The 26794-nt window shown below is 34.3% G+C and overlaps 1 protein-coding gene across 12 annotated transcripts in view; it reads left to right on the top strand.

Annotated features, from left to right (window-relative positions):
- Nucleotides 1–26794, top strand: part of LOC111050783 (guanine nucleotide-releasing factor 2) — a 76976-nt gene that overhangs the window by 6745 nt on the left and 43437 nt on the right. For 4 of the 12 annotated variants that reach the window (XM_039432551.1, XM_039432543.1, XM_039432541.1 and 1 more), the window contains exons 1-9: nt 4035–4168; nt 8163–8386; nt 11162–11301; nt 11794–11941; nt 13553–13830; nt 14848–15101; nt 16252–16395; nt 17811–18055; nt 25461–25617. In XM_039432551.1, coding sequence (XP_039288485.1) covers nt 4114–4168; nt 8163–8386; nt 11162–11301; nt 11794–11941; nt 13553–13830; nt 14848–15101; nt 16252–16395; nt 17811–18055; nt 25461–25617 — 1645 coding nt within the window. In that variant the 5' untranslated portion in view covers nt 4035–4113. Of the gene's footprint in view, nt 1–4034; nt 4211–8162; nt 8387–11161; nt 11302–11793; nt 11942–13552; nt 13831–14847; nt 15102–16251; nt 16396–17810; nt 18056–25460; nt 25618–26794 lie in introns of those variants that run through there. The other 8 variants (XM_039432542.1, XM_039432548.1, XM_039432546.1 and 5 more) reach the window with 7 other exon arrangements.

The following is a 26794-nucleotide window of genomic DNA, read 5'->3' as shown; positions in this document are numbered from 1 at the left end:
TGGAAATTTGTGCCGACTTAGAGTTGGTGAGGACTGAGGAGAGGAGTGCTACTCAGTTGCCTGGACTGCGGCCAAATATTTGGCTCATCCAGCTCGTTTCAAGCATACAATTTGATATCTATATAACTGTGTAGGTAGAGATGTATGGTTTCAATATTATTGCCGTTGCCACAGGTCAGCAGTCGCGTGCTTGCCTCATCCTCACCTAGTCATTTTATTCGAATACTTGGTGGTAATTCGGTTTGTTTGTATCCCAGGAGGTGTGTCAACTAAAGTCATGCAAGTTTTTGAGGCCCGCGTTTACATGATGTTAGTGCAAATTCTAGTTGACTGAGTGTTTCTTTGATTGATCTTATTTTTTATAGTTGAGGTGTGCAAACGTGAGTTTTATACTGTACTTACAGACTGGATCTGACATAACATAAGACAGCCAACTAGTGTAGTGTTGAATCTATTTAAAATATGATGGTGAACTACAGTACTAAAGCCTAGTTTCCATTATGGCAATATGCAATATCACAACACGCTAGCTTGTTGAGCGATTTTTACATATTTTCGCTTATTGTTTCCATTTCGGCACAAACTGCATGAAAGTGGGCACAATGACAACGTAGACGCTAACTAACTTAGCACTAACGTGAGATCTTGCTCTGGAGATCCTGAGCACTATAAAAATATATCAAAGTGACCAAAACTCACTTATGTTTGGGTATTTTCGGAAATCTGACTTATGCATTCTATTTTTGGGTGTGTTGGATCTAAATCCGAAAACAGAATCTTTCTATCTTTATTCATGAGGAAGTTGGAGAGAGAAAAAGAGATGAGTAATTAATTGCGAAATACGAATCCTCAACAACACTTGTGCGGCACATTGGGCTGGCGCAAGCCTGCCGAGTTGAAATGTTTTAGCCCGTTTCCACTTCTACAAGTTGGAAACGAGGCTTTACTCCATCTTAATCTTGTGATCTAGACGAGATTTTTCAGATATGGACAGGAGAGTAAAATTAATAATCAGTAGCTTATAATTTAGTCGGAGTATAGACGACTATCAAACTACTGGTATCGTGTAATCGCGTCTAATTATGTGAATATTTCTCCTTACTTTGTAAAATGTGATAAAATCAGTTGATACACGCTGCAGTACTAGGTTACATTTCAACCTTATTGAGTGTCACTGATTCGTTTGATAATTTTGTGGACGGGTAGTAACTATTTGGGAGGAACCAAAGAGTCAGTTGTGGCTTTTCTAAATTAATTACTTGGTGGTTTGGAATCAATTTAATACCTTAGCTTATCCATCATTAAGCCTTGAATTTCCATGTACAAGTTTCTAGAAGGTATCAACCTCAGCCCGAAAAGATTTCAATTTCTTGATCCTTTATAAATACTTCATATTGATTAAGTTCATTTATCAATTCTTTAGATTTTCTCCGGGAGTCTCGGAGTAGGTGATATTAAGCGAAAACAGATATTAGTTATGAATTTAATTTGATGGTGAATTGATGTATTTCTAGGAAAGTTTTATTTCACTGAAGGGTTTGTAATAAATTGTAGCTTGTTGAAATGACATCGGTTGAACTCTTTTAAGGGATGCACGACAGTTTCCAATTGAGCAATACAACTTTGATATTTACAGCAGTGCATTTCCTTGTTGAATTAATTCCACATCTAAATTGCTCTGATGTAATTTTGCCTAATTGATGATGACCTTTTCTAATAGTGCCTCCAGTTGAAATCATCATGTCATGCAATATCTGTGAACCGAAAACTTTGAACTAAAATAAAATTTTTCAAATTTTCATTAAACTGAATTTTTTTCCTCTCCAGAAAAGGTTGATTAGAATAACATTTCATTCTGCTAATTTTCAAGTGGCAGACACCAAAGGGGCGTTCCACAATCCATATTTTACATTTCCTTGATGTTTCAAACTTATAATCAAATTATCATTGTAGTGATATTTTTATAATACACCAAAGACAATACAAGATTTTGGTTGACTGGTTGTATAATAAATTATCTTTGATTACACTTGACATTAAGCTTGCAAGCAATACTCTAGTCTAGTCTCTAGTACTTTGTCAGGAACTAATTACTTCAGCTTATACTGGTGAACTAGACAAGTTTATCCTTTATTGAATTCTAAAACTCGTGCTCTTGCATTCCCAACTGTTGTTTCTTATTCTTTTAACAATTTCATTACACTAGTGAATACATCATCTTCTGTTTTATAAAAGTTTGTTCAAAAACTAAAATGAGCCATACAACTTCGACCTACCTTTTCGAAAGATGAAGTTGTTCCGATTTCACAGTGTCATTGTCCACTGAACCTACAACTACTACCCAATAAATAATGTATAATCAGCAATACAGGAAGTGACGGGGGAAATATGGCGAAAAATCTTATCAATGTTATATTTGTGGTTTATTTTCTCCTCAAATATTAATCATGTGATTAAATTGAGCTTCTGCAATTGACACAATCAATTCAAGGTTTTGAAGTATGCTTCATTAAATTTGGTTTTATCCTGAAATTCATATGAGAAGCCTTAAATAAAATCAATACTATTGTCATTGCCACTTGTCACATCGCTCACTTATCAGATCATGCATTACTTCCCTGTTCCTTCGTTTCCAGGAAAATCAGTTATCATCTGTGACGATGTGTTTCCTTCTAATATTTGAGCTTTCATTCAGAACAATAATATTTCGTCACAGATTGTTGTAGATCAGTTTTATCCAACATAACTAATAGTTATATCAGTGCGTATGTTATTTCTGTTTCACATGGTGATTTATGGTACTCTTTAGGATATACAGCTACTGTTTTGAAGTTTTATTGTAATTCAAGGCAAGTATTCGCTACCTACAACTTATTCGAAGCAAGTTACTTGAAACTCATTCGAAGCAGATTTTGTTCACTAGAACTTAGGGAATTTGTCTTCACTTGAGACTTGTAACACTATATAAATGGTTTAATGGTTATTGTTTAGAAGTGAATCCTATTGTCATAGTTGCTTGGCAGCTTCTGTACTGTTACACATTAGCACGGTAGTGGGAATAGGATAGAACAATCTCTTTACTTCAAAGAATTGTTTCAATACTCGGCTTTTGGATTTTGTATTTACGAAATATTTCAATTAATTAGACATAACTCAATAGTGCATTGTGCATCATCAGTTCAGATAAATTAAGTACTCCTTTTTTATCCTGTGTCATGATTGAAACATGTGTTTTGGTTAGTGTCAAACTCCATAATTATTTCACGATATCAAACAAAAACTGATCCAAGAACCTCGAACAAGTGCTGGTTTTTTTTTGCGAAATACTAGTTGTAAATGTAGTAAATGTGGTGAAACCCAGACTATACAAGATGTAACACCTCCTTTCTCAATGATCATCGTTTCATTCCATTGAGATCTGAGTGCTGTAAGTTACATGCTGCTGAGGATCTATGGTGGTAGGTAGGGCAAGCAAAGTAAAAAGCCTCAATCAAATTTCGCCATAAGAACTAAAATAATACAAAAGAAATAATAATACATTATACAAAGTTGAGCTAAATAATAATAAATTTTTAAATAAAAACAAGTAACTTTGTTACTAATATTACTCAATATTCATGTATGTGTGTTACCTCGATTCATTAGTTGTCATTGATATTTGTGCAGTTATCAAAACGACCAAGTTTCTTGTTGTGATTTTTGGTGCGTTTCGAAACCAACTGGTATCATTTGTTGTGCATTAGGTGAGTAATTTGGTGGGTGACCTCATCATTGGATGGCTCATACTTTTAATCCTGATGTTTCAATCCCCCCTTTGTGCGTCCGCGAAGGCTGAATCTATAAAAAGTGTGTTAAACATAGTGGCATAGATATACTCTACCTTTTGTATGACTACAGTTGTATGATTAGTAATCATATATCTGTGTTAGCTATAGATATTATTTGTATGACGAGCTATATTCATAATATATATATATATATATATATATATATATATATATATATATATATATATATACTGTATATGTATATTTGGTTGTTGGCCAGTTTAGTGATGGTGTCACATTTGAACTGGTGGGAGTTGGTTCAATACAATGCCAGCTATGGCTTGTCATGTTGTCTATCTTCTCATTACGTTGTAAGGGATCGTGTACCATTACTGATGAAGGTATGATCAGTTCAGAACTTTGTACGGTATTCTTGTGAGAAGGTTGGTTTGAAATATTCTTGTTTTTAGTCTTGACTCTGGTGAATTTGTTTCTATTGTCCTAGAATTTAAAAAGCTTAGTTCTTTTGTAGCCTATATGTGATTCAATACAGTGATAAATTGATTACTTGTTGATTGTGCTGTTTGGTTTGGTTGAGTTGTATTTTATATCTCTTTCTTCTTCACGTTCTCCTCCTCTATCTTCACTTCTTGTTTCATCTTCTTGTTAGTATTCTGCTTCTGCTTCATTATGAAGACAAATAATTTACTTGAAAAAGAAAGAATATAAATTTTGATTGTAGTGAAAATGTGTAGACATTATTTATTAATACGCATCATAACTTGGCAAAACTGTTTAAATAATCTCTCTACAAATCATTATTATCCTACATTTTCTATCATCTATACTACATTAGATGTAAAATGTCCTTTCAATGTTTCTTATTTAATTCATTCTTATATTTTCTGCTTCCATTTTTGTATTCAATTTCCTGTAACAAAGTGAAGTCATGTAACAAAATGAACAATATAAGTTATCAATTGTTGTGGAGTAAACCTTTATCACCAACAGGTTCATACTTGTTTTGGTTCGGTGCTAACAGCCCTCAATGTGTGTAACTTGTAGCTTGTTCCGATAAGGTAAGAAATTGTAAGGTAAGAACTTGTAGCTTGTTCCGATAAGGTAAGAAATTGTAAGGTAAGAACTTGTAGCTTGTTCCGATAAGGTAAGAAATGCACTATTCATGAATTTTACATCGTTATACTCGTATCGCCATAAATAACCATTTCCCATTCATCGACGATAAAACTGATTTTCCCACTCAATTTTTCATCGCTAACCCATAAATAAATCAGTTACCACTAAAGGTATCTAAAGGATGCCGGATGTTTTGCATTTAATATGTTGTGAGTGGGTGGGCTCCCCTGTAGCCGATCAGTGGCCGTCAAACGTGTTGCTAGGAAAGTTCGCAGCGCTGATGAATAGGAAAACATTTATTTGGTTGTATCCAGCCAGCAGCCAGCAGCCAGCAGCCACCCACCCATACATAGCAGAGGCCGTTCTAGTCATGACTCACACAAAATTGAATTCTCACTCACCCACATCTTTGCATTCATCTGAATCTGCCTCGACAAAGTAGCCAAATATATCTATCTATAGCTGCTACATGGTTCACTGGCCTGCTGTCATTATCATGTGTGTAATTGTACGTATAAATAGACGTTTATGTGTGCACTCGCACGCACGCAACCGAACACTGTCTTGTTTACAACGCAAGCCACGCCCGGTTCAATTTGCAAGTAGTCCACGATTTATGTACACACACAATACAATGTAATTTGCATATTTTTATTATTGAAAACATCTACGGTTGAAATGGAACATGAAAACCTTGGCATTGTAATGTATGGCTCCAATGGTTGCTTATCTTCAGGACCATGAACTTTTTGAATTACTATGTTCACCAGTCAGCGATTTTCTCGAAAACGGCTCCAACGATTTTGATCAAATTTATACCTGAAATAGTCATTGATAAGCTCTATCAACTGCAACAAGTCCTATATCTGTAAAAATTTCAGGAGCTTCGCCCCATCTATGCAAAGTTTGATTCTAGATTCTCAATTATCAGCCTTCATATATAATCTAAACAAAAAATTTCAAGTGGAAAAGATTAAGCATGAAAATATCTACAATTAATGTTCAGTAACATTTTCACCTAAAATTGAAAATAAACACGAAATTCGAGAAAATGTTATTATTTCAATTGCAAACTGTTGGCAACTGTTGATTCTATCAAATGATTCACTATGAAGAGATAGCAGACCTCGTATGTCTCCAGCGTTATTGTCCTGTCATCAGCTGGCTCAGATCTTTGTTTATATAGTAGACTTGAGATGCGCGTGCACACTAGCGTCAGGTGATCAATTTTAATAACGGCAAGGAAAGTTGTGTGAGTGTGCCACACCAGATTTTTTCTTTTTCTGTCTAGTGCAAAAACGCTTGCTTCTATTATTTCTACTCAGTTCAGCTACCCATAGTAATAGTATACGGATTTGGTGTAGGAGCAGTAGAGGTAGGCGTGTGCAGTTTGAATTTTCAGATAAGTTATTGTCTTTTTTAAAGAATTGATTGAATTTGTGTTTCAATTTATATTTTTACGAAAAGATTTGCAAACTTTTAGGAGTTGATATCATAATCATCGCAATTACAGATATGAAGAATTTTCTTGAAGTTTTTTTACGAATTTCTTGAAGTTTTTTTACGAATTTCTTGAATATTTTGTTGCAATTTTGAAAACTTTACCTCTTTCGTGAGTTTGAAAATTGAACGCGCCTCAAAAGTGATGAAATACATGTCATACAGTTATTCTCACTGCACTTTAAAAACACGTACGTGAGTTAAGGAATTGTTTGAAGAATGTGTCATTCCTATTTTTAACAGTACAAAGTGGATTGTTAGGAGATTGAGGTAACTGTACATGTAGTCTAACCAGTGAACACAAGTATCGTCGTCAGAGTTAAAAGCGAGTGATGATAATTTGTTGGTGACTGACCCTATGTGACTAATTGAACGGATCAACGTCCAAGCTGACGTTTCCCTTATCTACGGATAGTTGGATATAATATTTGATTTGAGCCACTACTATTTCTAATCGTATCTATGAATTAACCACTTTTCAAACCTGGATTATTTGTAATGAAATTTACCATTAGTTCACAATAATAATTTTGAATTGATTTACTCTGTATTCATGATATATTCATATAGATTATTTGTTTTATCCCACATAATTTAAAATTTTTGAATACTCCAGTGATGCACAACAGTTTGTATTCTAGAGAAGGTGTTCAATAAAACTACCAGAAATTGTCTCAGCCGATTATCGCCGATCTAAAGCCCCGTTCTCACGACCCGTGACTTGCCAAGTCACAGACGGCCTTGATCTGCCGCTCGTCGAGTAACGCGTCGTGAGAACACTGCATCAGTTGCTTTTCGACCTAGCTCGAGGTGGCTCGACCGAGCCACGCGCCGCCACGAGCCGTTCCCGACTTTTGTCGGTAAACTCATGAAACATCAAAGGCGCGAGCTCGAGCAGACGCGAGCCTCGCATCGGCTTGTGTACCCGTTCTCCCGGCCTGCCATTCGCCGAGCCGAGCGCATGTCGAACGCATGTCCTTTTGTACTGTGTTGTTGTTGAGTTCGGTTGGTGGTTTTTAACTAGTTAAAAATGGAGTGGACTAATGAAATAGAGTTTTTGGATTTATACGAGCAGGAACCGATCATATGGAATCCCGTCAATGAAGAACATAAAGATAGGAACAAAGTGTATGATGCTTGGAAACGGATTCAATCAAATTTCTCAATAGAATGCTCATTAAAGGAACTGAAAAAGAAAAAAGAAGTCACAACAGTTCTTTGCTTCAACAATTCTTTTCTTCAACAGTTCTTTGAACAACAGTTCTAAACAACAACTAGACACCGACCCAGAGACCACGGTGCTCGCGTACGTCCGAACGGGCTTGAGGTACGACGTGCCGCCCCGAGTCCCACCGAGCCACCCCGCGCCGTGAGAACTGTTGGCTCGCAATTCCAGAGACTTCTCGTCGATCTGTGGCAGATCCAAGGACGTCTGTGACTTGGCTAGTCACGCGTCGTGAGAACGAGGCTTAACGAGAAACTAGTTCCGGTTATTAACTACATTACAAAAATCTTATAAAACCTCAAATTTTTAGCAAAACCTCAATGCTTTTCTTCAACTGATGCTTATTATATAAATGATGCCTGATCTAACGATAAACTAGTTTCAGTTATCAACTATATTACAAAGATCGCATGAATACTTAAATTTTCAGCAAAACCTCTTTTTTTCCTTCAACTGATGCTATGCTTATTATACAAATTATGTTTAACTGGTGTAAACATAGTTATTCACTTTATGTTAATAATTTGTTTCAGACGATAGTGGGGGCGGCGCTGGCAAGACACCACGTCGCGCTTGGTCGTTCAAGGAAGACTTCCTGGACATTTTGTCGCAGATGCGTTCGCCCGGGGGCGGCACACGGCCCGGCTCGCCCAAGGCTCCGCCTCCGCCCAAGGCTCGCACCACCAGCACCTCCGACCAGCCACCCCACCACCCCCCGCGCAACCCTGTGCACGACTTTGATCGGCATGTCAAAGAGGTAGGCCTAACTCAGCCGCAATCAAATCGAGTCGAGCAGATTTTTACTACTCACAATTCAACATTATTTGAAACCCAGTCATAATAAATAAATTTTATGAAGATTGTGTTTCAATATTAAGATTAATATCTATTAATCAATAATCTTATTCAACACAAAATACACAAAATAAGATCAAAATACAATCAGAATAAAAATATCCAATAAAATTCGAAAAAAGTTTTTTAAAATAATTAATAGTTAAACTAATAATATTTGAGTTTTTTAATGATTAAAACTCAATACTAATGAAGTTGCAATGATTTGCTCTATCGATCAGAAGTACTCCACTGTATTAAGATTTCAGTCAAATTGATGTGGAAAATTATAGAAAAATTTAGACTACATTATAATAACATTTGTAATCCTTCTAATATTGGAAGCTCTAATGAAGTAGAATTATAGTTTTATAGTCTTACTAGTTAGTTCTGTTAAAATTTGGTATTATAATTTATTAAAATTTATTCATTTTCAAAAAATTATTCAAATTATCGGACTGTTTGAAACCCAATAATAATAATTATTATAACCCAGTATTTATAACGTTGCGATAGATTTGCTCTATTGATCTCAAGTAGGGTCTACTCTATTGTTGTAGATTTTGGTCAAATTGATTCAAATCATGAAACGTCAGCATTTGTTTTTCTTTTAAAGTTACGTTAAAGTTCAAACAAAGTGGAATGATAGTTTTGTCAGTCTTACTAGTTAGTCTTGTTTAAACTCTGTATTAGTTTTTCATATATTTCATATAAAGTATTTCATTAGCTATATATGATGCCATTATCAAGATACATGTTGTGACTAAACAATATTTTTACTTTCCTTGCCCTATTACCATAGGTAAGGTAAGGAAAGTATTGCTTTCCGAAAAAAATAAGGTACCCCAATTTCTAAATTTCTATACGTTTCAAGGTCCCCTGAGTCCAAAAAAGTGATTTTTGGGTATTGGTCTGTGTGTGTGTGTGTGTGTGTGTGTTTGTGTGTGTGTGTGTGTGTACACGTGTTCGTCTGTGTACACGATATATCACCTTACAATTAACGGAATGACTTGAAATTTGAAATTTGGAACTTAAAGTCATTACAATATAAAGCTGCGTACACATATTCGTGCTTCCAACCCGCACTGAGCACGCTCCTCCCTCGTACCGCCCTCGTACCGCCCTCGTACCACCATCGAACCACAGTCGCACCGCCCACGCACCCATCATGAACGTTACGGAAGATATTAGATCTTCTCGCGTTCCCCGGTCGAACCACTGTTGCTCGCCGGTCGATCATCAATCGCTCTGCTGGAGTGACGTTCGGTTGCGGAGCAGAGCGACAGTCTGTACGCACCTTATGGATCCGACACGAACAATTTCAATCAAATTCAATTTAGGATGGCGGCTAGAATGGCAAAAATGTTGTCAAAAACAGGGTGTTTCGCGATTTTCTCGAAAACGGCTCCAACGATTTTGATCAAATTCATACCTAAAATAGTAATTGATAAGCTCTATCAACTGCCACTAGTCTCATATCTGTAAAAATTTCAGGAGCTTCGCATCATCTATGCAAAGTTCGATTTTAGATTCCCAATTATTAGGCTTGAGATACGATTCAAACAAAAATTTCAAGTGGAAAAGATTGAGCGTGAAAATCTCTACAATTGATGACCAGTAACATTTTCACCTAAAATTTAAAATAAGCTCGAAATTCGAGAAAATGTGATTATTTAATTGCAAACTGTTGGCAACTGTTGATTCTATTAGATCATTCACTATGAAGAGATAGCAGACCTCGTGTGTCTCCAGCGTTATTGTCCTGTCACCAGCTGGCTTGGATCTTTGAATAGTAGACTTGAGATGCGCGTGTACACTAGCGTCAGGTGATCAATTTTCATAACGGCAAGGAAAGTTGCGTGAGTGCGCTACACCAGATTTTTTAAAAGGGTACTTAGATTTCTATTTTTATTTATAAAGTCTTTCATATATTTATACTGTATTAATGACGAGCAGGTGTTACCCGTGCTCCACAATGGTCTGTTAAAAGCACTTATAGATTGAATTTAGTTTTTATTGTTCCATGATGTTATTATTAAAAATATAAACAAATGTAATAATTTACAATAGAAAAATCTTGATTGGGCTTTTATATTTTGAGATTTTTATCTTTTTGTAAACCGTATCACAAATTGAATAAATTTTTTCTATTTAATTATCTTTTAGTAGTTCAGACGATATAATGCGTCAAACGTCGTATTCTGTACATGTATAAGCCTTATATAAGCTTCATAATATATACTATAGATTACAGCATAGTAGTTATATAAAGACAATCATACAGTTTTCATAAACAATTAAATTTTCAGATACCTAACTTTCAATAACAATTCGATTTATTAATCAATGATCATTAGATAGGTTCCAAAGTGAAGCCTTTAATTCGTTGTTGTTGGTCGCTGAGCTTGTTTCTAAAATATCAACTTACAAACCTAAGATTTTGTATCACTTGACGAGTGAAAGATCGAAATATCAAAAGTAAGCCATTTCCTAAGCTAGCTGGAATGAATAATTCAGCGTTTTGCAAGTTATGTGGGCGGCCTTCGAGTATGAAGAGGCTGCTACAAAAGGGGAGAAGTTCATTCTGGGAATGCTTCCCTACTCAAAATAGTTTTATTTATTCTCACCGTCTTGCCGAGCAAACGTAATTAAATATTTACTTGGTACTTGAACTTAACATTTCTTTTTTTCATGTCAGGTTCAATGCGCATTGAAGCACTTCAAGGATGTTGTGTCAACAAACAAGCTAGAAGTACTCCCGGGCAATGGCACTCTTGTTCTCGAGTCTATCACCAATATACACGGCCTACTCAAGACCTACATTTTTATTGACCAAAGGTGAGTTTCATTCAGTTTTCGTTCTCATTGATTTTACGACAGTGTTATTCTAATCGATTCTTACCAAATTTTTTGTTGTTATATAATACTGTATATTAATACAGTAGATTGACGGGAAGTAATTGGTTAACTATTTGTTCCTGATTTGGAAATACTTTAAGTTGATTATTTAACCAAACAACAACAGACATCCAAACCAGTCAAATAATATACTTTGTAAATATAGCAAATGATAGCAAGGATTACATTTCATTTTCAATCAAATGAGATTTCATTAAATATGTAGTTCGTAGTTTAACCAAATCTTACAACTAAAGTAAATTTTCTTAACAATTATTAGAAAATAATCCCTTATTTGCCAAATAACTCAGTATGAATTAACTCTTGAACTCATTCAAAAATCAATAAAAGCTTGAAATTTGCTAAACTTATTTATGTATATTTGATTTATTTGTAATTTAGTATTCATTTCACAACCTTGTCACGTTACAGTTCGAGTCTTGTGTCAGCAACTAACCAAGTGTATCAGAGCCTGGCCCAGCTCATAAAGCTCTGTGATAATGTCCTACTTGAAGGAGAAAAAGCCATCGATGAAGAGAATGTCGCCGAAGTTCTCCAGTTGGTCGAGAATGCTGTTCAGGTAATTTTCATAACCATCTAGTTCATTAGAACCGAAGCAGTTGACAGTATTATGTGCATAACTGATGAAATGTATGTATTCAGGGCTACTTATTTTCATTTATAAAATAGCATTATAGTAGCCTACCATTTTTTTCGAAATTAATCTATTATTTTATATTAATTTAGAAAAGGGTACCATGCTATTTTATAAATAACTGATGAAATATGACTTGATTATAATGTGCTATTACTATTTCATTATAATTATCATCCTCATGTCAGCATTTTCCCATTTTATAACACTTTGATAGTTTTATGATTCAGCCCCTAGAAGTCTAGTTCCTCAAATGTATGCTAGTATTCAGTGCACCAGAAAAAATGAATTTAGGCTATTTGTCCAATATTTTTGCCGTGGGCGTTATCCACAAAAGTATTCGGCTTTGGCGTGGATATTAAAAAAAGATTATGATAAGAGATAAATAGATTTTAAATTTCAAGTGAGTTTCTTAGGCAGGCCACTAACGGTTGAACATGCATGATAAACATGCTACCCAGTCGTCTTATATTGTTTTGTCATCACAGCGAAACGCTTCGAGCAATATATTTTGAGGCTAGGTTTTTGTATCTCCTATTTTTGTTGTTTATTTTTCCCTTCCCTTCTCTTCTCTATTTGAATTACCATTTTCCTATAATGATAATTTGTAATTTCCCAGGGATTTATGGTTGTTCCCAATGATTGGTTGTTTATTTTATGTTAGAAGCCTCCGCTGATGATGAACACGTGTATGTGTATATGTAAACATGACATGCATGTTGTACCGTTATTGGCCAGCCTTACGTATGAGAAGTGTGTTTGAAGCTTGTAATGTAATTGATATTTAGTGGAATCTCATTTGACACAAGTTGAAATATGTTACTAGGTCACTCACTTTATCACTCACTAATCCGTTTTCATCGGACCGGTGAAAGCTTATTATAACTGTAGCTTATAGTCCTTTGACAAGTTTAAAATGAAGGTTAGATGAAAAATATAGTGTTAGTTCCACTTGCAGAATTACAAATTGAATACACTTTCATATGGAACGGACAGTAGGCTATATTTTTTTATTTCACCTTAATATGGAGAAATTCCACAACACTCATGTGCGTCTATTACTCTAGTGTAATAAGTTCAAAATTCGAATTAATTGTTTGAAATAGGATATTATTCAATTAAATTTACATCCAGTTTTGAAATGAATCTGTTATTTCATCATCAATTCAATATTTGTGAATTGATCTGGTTTTGAATGTTCTTTACTACAGAGGGGGTTCATATTGTAAGTGGTTATCATGCCCGAATTGTTAATTTGCTGACAATTCCATTTCCAACAATCATTTCTGTATATTCATATTCATATTTATTCAGGTACATATACAATTTAGGTAAAAACAACAGGCATTCGCCTAAAACTAATTTTATTTATTCTTCAATCTATCTACCTATTCATTTAGTTATTTATTCATGTATTTACTTCTATATTTCATGATACACAAATCATGTACGTGAATAGAAAATAATCAACAGGCATAACCGAAAATAGTTAAACTGAACTTATTAATATTGGACAATTTTTAAATGTTGTTTCAGAATTTGGTAGCACTGGCCGTAGTGAAAATAGGTGAGCAAAAGAACAAGACGAGTGATTCGACCAGCAAGCCGTCGCCTCTAGACAGGAGTTCGACCTATTCGGCCGAGCTGACTCAGCGAAACTCGCTGCCCGACATCCCACTGACGCCTCGCGAGCGGCAGATCCTGGAGCAGACGACGCAGTCGGTGCAACGCACAACGCACAACGCACACCATCGCAGCTCTGAGTCCATTCTTCTTGACGACACTCCGCCGCCTAAGCCACCTCTCCCCGGCAGGTTAGATCATTCACTGCAAACTGTCAGCATCGGCGAGGATTTACTGATAAAAAATGCTACCAGTATGAATAGATTCACTGCAATCTATCAGCATTGTGGTTTGATGTTTTGGATTTACTGATAAGGAATTCCACCATTATGAATAGATTAAAACAATCTAGTAGAATTAAATTTATTTTGTAGTCTAATACAATCAGACTACAAAATGTTAGCATTGGAGTTTAATGTTTTGGATTTACTGATAAGGAATGCTACTAGTATGAATAGATTTACTACAAACTGACAGCATTGGTTCAATGTTTTGGATTTACTGATAAGGAATACTACCAGATTAATGGATTTCCAAAAACTATCAGCATTGGGATTTAATGTTTTGAAATTACTGATGCCAGTATGAAATGAAGATTCGTTTGAAACCTTATCAAATATGTTTTCTTAGATATAAGAGAACATTGTAGGTGCTGCTCTCAAAGGGTACGAACAGAACGGTCAGGTCGATGTTTAGCTTTGAGTTTATGTCGAGCTCGTGATTGACTTTCATTACAGTGACTATATAGTCTCTATAACCACTATGTAACACAAGCGTATTGTAGAGCACGGTTAAGAACGGTTAAGTCTCGTTCGCATCTCAGAAGGATGACAACCAAATGTTTTTACCATTACCAGCTGGTCAGTGACATCGATCGAAACTCAACTAAACCGCGACTGACTCGTTCTGGCTATTGGGATTGGGCTATGACTATGACACTACCTCCGTAAACAGAGGTGTTTACGTAGTGTTTACGGAGGTAGTGGCTATGAAGGCATGTCATAAAATAAAATACATGGAAATTCAGTTTCACATGAATTAATAAATAATTGATGACATCGTTTTCATTAAATTTTTATTATTGTACATTTTTTACATTTACTTTATTTTTCATATAGTCAGATTACTATTTAGTTGTAACGAAGTCAAATCTATATATTCCTCCGTATTTATTACGTGTTATTTTCAATATGTCTAATGTTTGACAGAATGTGGAGCAATGAGTCTCCACCGCCACCTCTACCTCCGAAACAGCGCAACTCGAAAGGACCGCCGACCTACTCGATGGAGCAGCTGAGCATGCGTTCGGAGGACACTTCTTCGATTGGCAGCCTGGACTCGATGCTGAACGCCTCATCCAGGGACGAGGAGATCAGAGCTCTCATGATGGACGAAGACAGTTCGATGCATACCGAGGCGTCACATGGTCTGTCTAATACTTTTAAACACGCAATTAGATCTTGTAAGTTTTTCAAACGGCCACCAGGCTCTACTTCATTTATGAGTGCGCAATGCTCCGCTTCTCACTCAACAATTTATTAAAATTTCTTCTTGGTTGGTTCAATCATTTTGTCTCTCTACTATGGCAATTGGTGTGGAGTGGGTTTGGAATTTCAAATTCATTTTTTGTGATAAGCTGGTTGGTTTTTATTCTAAAAATGAACAATAAATCTTATCCAATAATAAAATTAATTTTATTTTTGAAAGTTTTAATTGATTCTAATAGTTTATTTAAAGATGTTTGTTCAAGTTTTAATTTTGTGTATAAGTGTGATGCTTTACTGGTGAACACCTAAAACTTGGAGACTAGCCTTATTAAGAGAATCATTCAAAACTGCATAGTAGTTCTCTAACATTCATTTCTATAAATTCATTTAATTCAAAATGTTTATTTTTGTAGCAGTTTTGTTGAGATCATAAAACTTCATTCTCCAAGAATAATTTATATGTATGCCACCTCAGTTCACTATTTGATTAATGTTTCGTTTGTTTCATTAGATATGGCAGTATAATTCCTTTTTTTCAGTTATGATTTTCGTTTTGGCTGTAGATGCAAAAAAAAATTCTGAAAAGTGTACCTAGATACTTCAACTTGGTTACTATTCAAATATCTTAACTTTCCTATTATTTTTCATGTTAAGAATCTACTAATACGTCAAAGCAAATTTTGGTGCTTGAACTTTTTTTTGGTGAGGAACTTCATACATCTTTAAAGTTTTCAGAAAATCAATTTATTTTAAGCATGGTGGGTAGTTGGACTTTCTTATAAATCGGTGTAGGCTGCTTTATTGTAAAAATACTATATTCTATGTTGAAGCTTGTAAGCGAAGGCGAAAGAGTTTCCTGAAGTGCATGATATCTGTTGCATTTCAAGGAAAGTGATAATCAAATTAATTTTGCCAGCTACTAGTAAATTGAATAATATCTATGAAATAATCTGTGGTTTAGCAGCTCCTATGAGGTTCACATTATCTAATGCAGGGAGGTTGAGAAATAACTCCCCTTTTCTATATTATTACATGATAATCTGTTTACTTATAATATTGTTGATCTTGTTGATTTATGTACATTAACCTTGCTCTATTTATGATACAATTGTCTGCTTAACACAGGGACTGTGCTGAACGGTGGTCAGAATAGTAACAGCTGTTGCTGCTGGGATAGTCCGGGCAGTAACAGTAATAACAGCAACTGCACTAGCAATAATAACAATAACATCAGTATTCAAGATCAAACTCAGCAGCCGACGGCCCCAGGTTAGCACTGAGACATCATTTCAATTACCACATACTTGTGAATGTAGTTTTCTTGTTAGTTTGGTGTTCTGGTTGTTTGTATTTAATACTCACTGGTGATATGTATTTTATTTATAGATTATTGTTTTTAAGTTGAGGTGTTTATGGATGTTATTGTACCTGAAACTGATTGTAACACTGAATAGGAACTGTTCTGCAATTTCTAGACAGTGCTCCAGTTACTTATTGTTGAAAGCTGACAAGTTGAGTGGAATCTCTAAAAAGCTTTTTCTCATCAATCCTGTGCGGGATTCACTCTACTTTCTTAAAGTAATCATTATGGCAAAAGTGTCACTATTTATTTGTTAATTTTTCAAATGAATGAATTGTTCTCATATAAATATAAACTAAACCGAGATATTTTATTGTTATTTCTAAAATCCACTTTCATCATCAACCAGATGCTTCTCGATTACTTTGTCAGTAAAATTTCCAGCTAAACTATAACTTTAACTAAAACTTTTATCTTTATTTGAAATTCATATCAACTCACATAATTGTAGGTTTTGAACATACTGTTTCTCAGTTTTGATATGAAAATTTATTTTATAATTGTATTGAGTTTTCAACTGGAGCTCAAGAATGTTACCTTTCAATTTTTAAACTGCTGCTTGTTCTTAAACTTTCTACAGTGGTGTACAACTTTGTATTTGTGTATGTTATTGATGTTTGTAAATATCAGGCTACTGAAAAATTTTCACATATTTATACATACAATCACATAATACATAAAAATAAAATTATCAACCGTACCTAAAAAAACTAATGGCTGATCGCGAGCTTGTAATAAACAGAAAAACAAATACTGAAGTACAAAAGAGAAATATTTGTAAACTAAAAATAGAAAATAAGTAAGAATAAAACAACAAATCATTATGAAAAACAATCACAAAATAATAAGTTGGAAAAGAAAGAATAGAAAACAGTGCACTAGAACGAGCACAATGACTATAATTAAATATATTGTAATGATATATTATTGGTATAGCTTTGTAGCAATTATAGCAATATATATTTATTCATTTATTTATCACATTGTGTACAAATACTTGATATGAGGAAAGGCACAAAAGGCTCATGCCCAAAACTCTCCCATTGTCAATCTTTACTGCAATGTCCGAATCAGCATATAGGTTATGTCACTTCTACTTTTCAAAAAAACAATTATTCACACTCTTCAAATCTCTCAGAAAAACGAGCAACAGGTTGATACCCAAAACTGTCCCATTTCCAATTTATACTATACTGTCCGAATCATAATGTAGGTTATGTCAATTCCACTTTTCAAAAAGCAATTGACACTTTTCAAAGCTGAGAAGAACGAGCAAATTTTGAATGAAATAGAATATTTTAAATAAAATAGTTATTTATGATAGTTTGTGCAGGTGGTGTAGAGCGGACTTCCTCGTCTTCGGGCTTCGTGTCGATGCGCAGCTCAAGCCAAAGCTACAACATGAGCAGCTCGATGTCGATGACGACTGAGAGCACAGCGATGCAGCTGCAGGTGGTTGCAGCTAGCAGTAGCAGCAGCTGCAGCAGCAGCACCATGCAGCAGACCACCTTCCAGCAGAAGACCATCAGCAGTCGGTCCATAGCTGTGTCCTCGCCGCCCGCTTTGCCTGTAAGCAATTAGAGGCCACCTAACCTAATATGAGCATCAATCCCTCAAACATGCTGCCGATGGACACATTAACCCCGTCGGTCCCGCCTGCCTAATAAAAATTAGGCTATAACAATCATGACCTAATCAGATCAGACTGCCTATTATGACAGGTCATGTCAGAGGCCTTGAAATCGATCAGGTGCGACCTGAAAACTCTGACACCAAACCTGAGCCAGCCAGGTCACTCAATTTTAAACCCCTTAAACGGTGAAATAGTGACTGGCGTAGTAGGGATGTAGAGGTGACAATGTCTCTCTCTCGTATGAATGATTTATTTCCCAAAATAAACAAAAACAAAACATTTTAATACAATACTTTACAGCAAAGAGAGAAACGCTAATTCGATTTACAAAGCAGTGTATAATATAGAAAAATACATAATAATAAACGTTAATCTATGCAAAAAAGTACAGTACACTAACTCAAGAGGAAAATATTAATACCTGCATAGGCGTTGAACCTGTGCGCAGATATGAGTCCTATAATAGAATTCAATAGTAGTTGAAAGTGAAGTTGGGAAAAATAAATGAAAAAAAAACAACTCAGAATTAGCGGTTAAAAATAATAATTGAGAGGAAAAGAAAAAAACTAAGAAGAGAGAGACAGGTTCATCAAGAAATTTTTATGTTTTTTTTTAATATTGCATCCAATAAATTATATATTTTTATTCAATACAGCAGACAAATCACAGCGTAATCTGATTAAGTATTTTAGGATATGGGTCACTCGAGTTTTAATTGGAAGAAATATATATCGACGTTCCAAAAAGAAAAGAATGAAAAGGAGACAAATACGGACATTTATAATAAGTAACGTTATTGGAATAGTTTCTCATCAAGCTTGTAATCTAATATGTATTTATCTATAATCTTACTTAAATTGTAAGTAGTTGCAATACCCAGTACCTCACCAGGAAGAAAATTGACTAATTTATTTGCTACAAATTGTCTACAGCATACCTCGAGAACAGTACGGTCAAAATTATAGGTTGTACTAGATGGTCTTAAATTATATTGAGTCACACGGAGATGGAATTTGTTTCTATTTTTTATGATATAAAGGATGAGGCTTTTTGAATACAGCTGTCTAACGGTTAGAACTTTGAAATCGGTAAATAGATCGTTGGTTGGGTACAGTCTGGGTTTGGAAGATATAGCTTTGATTAAAAATTTCTGTGTAATGAACAATCTATTGAAATGGACATCTCTAGCTCCCCCCCAGGCAATGATTCCATACTGCAGGACCGATTGACCATAAGCAAAATATACCAGTCGAGCAAAATCTCTATCTCTCAGCATGCCGATATTGTAAAACTTATAAATCAAAAATCTTAACCTACGACATAAGTTGTTAATATGTGTGTCCCACCTTAAATGTTGGTCAAGGATAATACCTAGGAACTTTGATTTTTTTCTCCTATTATGCTAGGGCAGTCACAGGTTCTATTGGCTCATTAAGATTTCTAGGGAGACCCGACTTATTAGGTGAGAAAGTTGAATAAATACTATCTTCGAGTTCAACGTTAAGGTGTGTTCATCCAGATAATTTTTTATTTTTCTTAGACCATTTTCACAGATGACCTTCATGTCTTCCCAGGAATCAGCCGAAAAAACGAGGGTGGTATCATCTGCATAGGACAAAATTTCACAGTTTTCAACTCCCATTCTAAGCATATCATTGATATAGATTAGAAACAGTATTGGAGATAATACTGTCCCCTGAGGCAATCCATAATTAGATAAATTAATGGTACTCATTTTAACATCCAAGGTCAGATACTGAGAGCGTTCTTTCAAATAATTAGTGAATAATTTTAGTGGGATGCCACGTATGCCCAAATATTGTAGCTTCTCGAGTAGTCTGTCATGAGGTATAGTATCGAAAGCTTTACTGAGGTCGATAAACACAGCTAAAGTCTTCTTTTTATCGTTAAAATTCTTGTATATAATATTTACTAACTTAACTATTGCATCCTCCACACTTTTACCTTCTTGGAAGCCATACTGATTATCCTAAATTATTTTATGGATATTTAAATATTTAATGAGACGGAATTTTAAAACTTTTTCCATAATTTTAGAGAAAACACTCAATAAACTTATTGGTTGGAGGGATCCTTGTGGTCACCAGATTTAAATAAAGGAACAATTGAGGCAATTTTGAAATGTTTTGGAAAGACTCCTTCTGTAAAGCATTAAATGCTTGTTAATGATCATAGATAACGGGAAAGCAATATAATGAGCTATTCTTTTTATGGTTAAATTAGATATTTTGTCTATACCCGGAGATGAATTATCTTTCAAAGAAAGAATTAATTTTAAAATCTCATTTTCATTAGTAGGATACAGAAAGAAAGAGTTTGGAGAGTTTATTTTTGAATCTGAACTAGTCGTGTGAGACGTTGTTGTTTTTTGATTTAAGTTTTTCCGCATATATTTTACCCACATCGGCAAAATGTTTATTGAGTACATCTGCGTCGATTTTTGGGGATGTAACTCTCTTTTCTTTGCCTAACAGTTCATTGATGCAACTCCAAGTTTTATTACTGTTACCCTTAGCGTCTGAAATTTCGTTTCTGTAATACGTAATTTTACATAGTTTGATGAGTTTGTTTAGCCTGTTTCTGTAATCTGTATATTCCTTTTTAAGATTGATATTATAAGGTTGTTTAGTAAGAGTTCTATGGATTTTATCTCTGTTGCGGATAGATTGTATAAGTCCTTTTGTAATCCAATTTTTTAATGGTTTTAACTTATGTGGGATGGGCTTTTTAGTAGTAGCGATCTGAATAAAGCTATGCAATCTGTTTATTAGAATATCAGTTGATTTGTTTGCATCGTTGAGGGGGTCATTTATATCCACCCACTTTTCAGATTATAACATTTTAGAAAGTGTATCAAAGTTTATTATGTCTCTTTGGATTTGGGTTTTATTGTTACTGTTTGTTAGAGGTAAACTTATATGTAGGCAAGTGGAATAGTGATCTGCTATATTGGTTTTAAAAATAATTCCCAACATGTCGTTATCCTTTAGATCGCGGGTTTTTAAGAAAATGTGATCAATGCAAGAAGATGAATTTAAGTGAACTCTAGTTGCTTTATTAATGTAAGACCTGAAGCCATAGGAAGACATCGAGTTGAAATAATCATCTGTGTATTTATTGTTGGAATTCAAATTTATATTGAGGTCCCCAAGAATTATAATATTTCTACGATCTCTAAAAAAGTGTAAGCAAATATTGAAGCTATTTAGAAAGCGTTCCATGTTAGAAGATTGGGATCTGTATAATGCTAAAATAGTTATATCCACATTCTTCAAAGGCTGAGATATATTTAGTATAATGCTATTGCATTCATCCATACTATAATTTACTCTGGTGACATTTAATGAATCTTTGAAAAATATACAAATAACATCACATTTATTCAACTTACTGGGCTGATTGAGTACGCTATATCCATTAATAGAGAAATCGAAATAGTTATTATCTGTAATCCATGTCTCCGTGAGAACAATAACATGGAAAGTAGTTTTGCTATTTTGAATTAAGTATGCAAATTCGTCAAAATTCCCTCTAATACTACGAATATTCAACTGTATTATATTTATGCCACTTATGGTTGATTTTTTTGTATATATGACTTAGGATCAAATGTAGTGATGTCATCAACCAGTAACGTATCGTAACATTCTTCTGTGATTTCATGATCAAAATCATTGAGAATAACCATAGAAAGCAAAAAAGTATATATTAAAAGAGAATAAAAGTGAAAGAGAAAGAAAGAATTGATTGTTTGACAATCGAAGAAAGTGTGGGTTGAAAGGGAAGATTAGGAGAATAAGAGATAAGAGATAATAGTGGGTTTGACACCGGACTGTCGTGCTGAAAGTTAGATAGCTCCAATCTAAGCTAGGATTGGAAGCAGTTTCAAAATGTAATACGCCAATTCATATAATATGTGATTGAGTTCGCAGAGTACGGTACGTAAAGAGAGAGAAAAAACAAAATATATAATTATAAATTTTGGAAATTAGGTTTAGTTTCTTTAATGTATGTATGCCAGGAAAAGAAAATGCCTGTGTAATAAATTATTAGTCTACTATCATACGTCTCTGAATCACTTAATGATAGGTAATTCAAAAACGTGATTACATAAGAAAAAATGGGGAAATGTAAAGTGTGATATAAAGGAACTAAATTTAGAAATTAATAATGAAGAGGAAAAAAATGGAAAAAAACTCGATTAATCAGAGAATCAGAGAAATAAAAGTAAATTGACCGTTGACAGGTGAAACTAGGGCTAATCAGTTTGAATGATAAGATAGAGTTAGTCAATCCTTCCACCTTATGGAGAGAATAGAAAGTAAAGAGTTTATCTTTTCTATCATTAACTACTGATAGTAGAAAAAAATTTTTAAATCCAATGTTAGAGAAAAATCACACATTTCATAAAAGACTTCACGTATGAGTTCATATACATGAGTACGGGTAGTTAATATAAATAACTGCACAAACAAAAATGAAACCTTCAAGACTAGATTTAGAAAATTAAAAAAAGATAATTATTGTAGAGGAGGAAAATTCAGATCGACTTCATTTTTTATGACGAATGACTTTCCTTCTGCCTCTTTTCGAATCTTTATTGAGCCGACCTGGTCGACCCAAACATCCTTGACTTTGCCGTCTCTCTTCAGCTGACGAGCCAAGCCTAGTAGCTTCCTTCTGCCAGACGTGAGGCTGCGGTTTATGTAGACGGGTTCCTGGCCACTAAACCCGCCAATCTGGTGTCTTCTCAGCGGCCCCATTTTTCTTCTCAGCTCCATCATAAGATCAGCATGATGACTTCATGAACTTCACGATGATGCTGGGGGGAGGCGGTTTCGTACCCGGTCTCGCTTTGATCGGCTTTAGACGATGACATGCGGCCACCATGTCCTGCGATATTTCCAGGCCAATTGTCTTCCCCACCTCGGCTAGCGTATCCATCACTTGCTCGTTCTCCACCTCTGGCACGCCGTGGATTTCGAGTGAGCAGCGCCGTAAATACTGCTCCGTGAAGTCAAGTCTTTCTAGTGCTGATTGAAGTTTTCCATGTGCTGATTGTATTTTTTCTTCAGCTGATTGAAGGCGACGCTTGGCACTCTCGACTTCGTTTGTGAGCGATTCAATCTGGATCTGCTGACGATCAATAATTTCTCTCTTACTCGTGATGATATCTGTTAACTCATTCAACTTATCTCTTCCGGAAATGACAAGATTTTTCAACTCATGTAAACATTCAACTACCTTGTTCTGCTTACTGTCGGAGTCACTCTTCAAATCGTCCATCAGTTTCTCAATTAATTTAACAGAGATTGGATTATCACTCATATTTGACGGGTTACTCACTTCAGAAGTTTTATCTCTCACTTTTGAAGGGTTGTTCACTTTAACAGGCGTAGAGTCCGAAGTGCGTCTTGACAAACGATGTGTATCAAGACAAGCCGGGCAGGTCCAAGTTTTTTCAATGAAAGACATATCAGCTTCTTTTATGTTAACACATTTAGGATGGTAGATTGATTTACAGTCATTGCAAAGAAGCTTAGGATTTGAAGCGGCACGAAACACCGGTAGATTACACTTCCCGCAAGAACTCATTTTATTAAAATGTTCAAAACAAAAATTATATAGAAAAAAGTTCAAAATGAAAGAAAAAAATCACTGTAAGCTATCGGAAGCTACAGATATGAAACTTTAAAAAGTTCGATTGAATTACCTTTAGTATGTTCCTCTCTCATTCCTCATTCAGTGTAGAGAATGTTCAAAGTGAAGTTACCGACAGCTGACAACAAACTGACCAAACTCTTGCCTCCACCCTGGAAAAATCGGAGTTTATTTTCATGTGGTGGGAGTCGAAGGTTAACGTTGTATCTCGCGGCCTCTAGTATTATACTTTTCAAATTTCTATTGTCAGAATAATATACTGTATTTGCAAATTCACTTGAAATTAGTCAAAGTTAAACTCTTACATCGTTTCTTATGTGTGAATTAAATTGAAGCTACAGCTTTGAGTGTATGTGGTTGTTGATATTATATTGTGATATTTATGATTGTAGATTATGGTTGACCTTGCAATATTTTCTATTTTTACGTAGCCGATACAAATTGTTAATTATTTGTCTGTGGCAATAACAATATTTAAAATATTTTTCATTTTCAACGTTACTGTTTATAGAAGCATGACTTGAATCTTGAATGCATATACAGTATAGCAGATACAGAATATAAAATCTCAAACTAATTTTTTGGTTATTGGTATTATTGAGTCTGATGAGTAAATTTGTTATATCCCAAATTACTTGCATCAAAAAATATAGTAAGACTGTCACCAGAATCTTTTACTGCTAATTATGGTAAATTACTAAAAAATAGCGGCTATGAAATGTTAATTATCTATGTAAATTATTTTCTAGGAATATAATAATACAAACTTGATAACCAACCAACCAACTCTAAACTACACGCAATTATATGATAGTATGAATCAAATGCAATAATAAACATATAATTAACAAGTCAAAGAAAATAAAATAGTATATTAAGAAAAAACAAAGATGTTAAGTATGAATCAAATGCACTAACAAAAATATAACTAACAAATCTTATAAAATGAAATCGTATATTCAAAAAACAAAGATTTAAGACCTGATTTCTCATCTATTACGAACTTCAATATTTATTGCAATATTGCAATTTACTATTTCATAAATTTTAAACTCAATTGATTGGTACTTGACTATATTCATCTTCAATTATTATTTAGAATCGACTGTGAGGTATTCCAGTATTAATGTGTCAGGTGCAGGCATGGAGATCAAATTATAAGTTACCCTATACATTTTATATCTTGTTGGACCTGAGGATAAGTGAATGTAAGCTATTTTAAAGAAAAAGTACAGTGATGGAGATATCAATCGCTGAACATTCTAAAATCACTAAAATAAAATTAATATTTGATGGATTTTAATTAAGATATGACTGCTAATAGTTATAATAAAACGTTAAACCTTTTAAAATCACATTCCTATTTTTGATAGATTTAAGAAAAAAGGTGACGGCTGATAATTATAGACCTAATCAATCACTGAAATCACTAAAATAAAATTGAAATTTGATGGACTTTAACAAAAACAACCAATTTATAGAATCATTTACTCTACATAACCTCTAGACTGTCCATTTTGAATTAGGGTTTCAAGCAGTTTTGGACAAATGTGTTGTTTTTACCTGAGTTGTAAGTATTGTCTACGAATAAATGGATAAAACGATGATTTTCTAATAGTTGTAAGCATGTTGAATTTATCGAATAATGAATTTGTACAGGCAAAGCAGAGGTCGCGGCGAGAGCGGCACCCGTCGCAGTATGACAACGTGCCGTCTGAGCAGACGCAGAGCTGCACCACCATCAACCACGCAGGCGCAGACGGCAACTGTACAGAGCCAGCTCATCCCCCGCCCCTTCCACTCAAGAAGAAGCACAGTAAGTCCCCCCCCCACTAACATAATACCTTCAAAGTTATCAACCAACTCTGATATAATAATAATAATAATAATAATTATTATTATTAGTATAACATATTAATTATTGGCTAGTACTTGCTGCTATCGATAAACATTGAACAATGTAAGAAGTAGCTGCTGCTAACCAATACTAAGTAATAGGCGGCCTACTAACAGTAAGTAATATATCATTAAAGTACTGGCTGCTATTAACCAACACTGATATAATGATTATTACTACTTATGATTAATCCAAATAGTATGATAATTAATTATTGTCCAGTACTTGCTGCAATTGATAAACATTGAACGAAGTAAGAAGTGGCTGATGCTGACTAATACTATTACATTATTATTATATATGCTTAATCTCAATCGTATCGTATTATCCAACGATCCTATTAACCTTGGTCATGTTAACTAAGTACTGTATAGTCATGGTTGATAGTAACCAATACTATTAGGATAATAATTCATGAGTAAACCAACTGTTACTTATTGATTGATAATTAGGATAATACTCCATAAGTAATCCACCTGTTACTTATTGATTGATAATTCAGCAGTAATCCTAGTATTGATACTTATTATTCAATACTAATGATTCTCAAGAATTTTAACTGAAAGGTTTATATCTTATTCTTCAGTTATAATTTTTTTCAGAAATTTGGCACAATACTGCATTTACTCTAGAAAATGAAAATAATTTTATTTATACATTTAACAATATCAGTTTGCTGTGATTTAAAACATATTATCAGCTATTCAATAATAGTAGGAAATAGCAATTGAAAATTATGAAAATGTATACACATTTTAATTGTATTTCAGTTTAAAATAGATTTATTGTTATTCAATTGATAATTGATTTATAACTGCAAGTGCAGCTTCTTCGAATAATAAATTTATTGAAATGTACAGTGCTCATTAGATTCATGGATTGATTTTTGTATTTCGTGTTGATTATACAAATCTTAAAAATAGCTTGAATATACTTTTAGCGCCGGTTTCCGAGCTCGGGATCTATAAGTTCTCGACTTACAGAGTCCAGGACTCAAATAAGCTCTCGGGTCTAAATTGACTTTCTGAGTCACGATTTTATCTTCTAAACTCCGGGGTCTATTGAGTTCTCGACTTATTTGAGTCCAGGACTTTAA

This window comes from Nilaparvata lugens, chromosome 7 (assembly GCF_014356525.2).
Source record: "Nilaparvata lugens isolate BPH chromosome 7, ASM1435652v1, whole genome shotgun sequence".
NCBI classification, from domain to species: domain Eukaryota; kingdom Metazoa; phylum Arthropoda; class Insecta; order Hemiptera; family Delphacidae; genus Nilaparvata; species Nilaparvata lugens.
The sequence above is the reverse complement of the archived record's forward strand: the minus strand, read 5'-3'. Positions and strand labels throughout refer to the sequence as shown.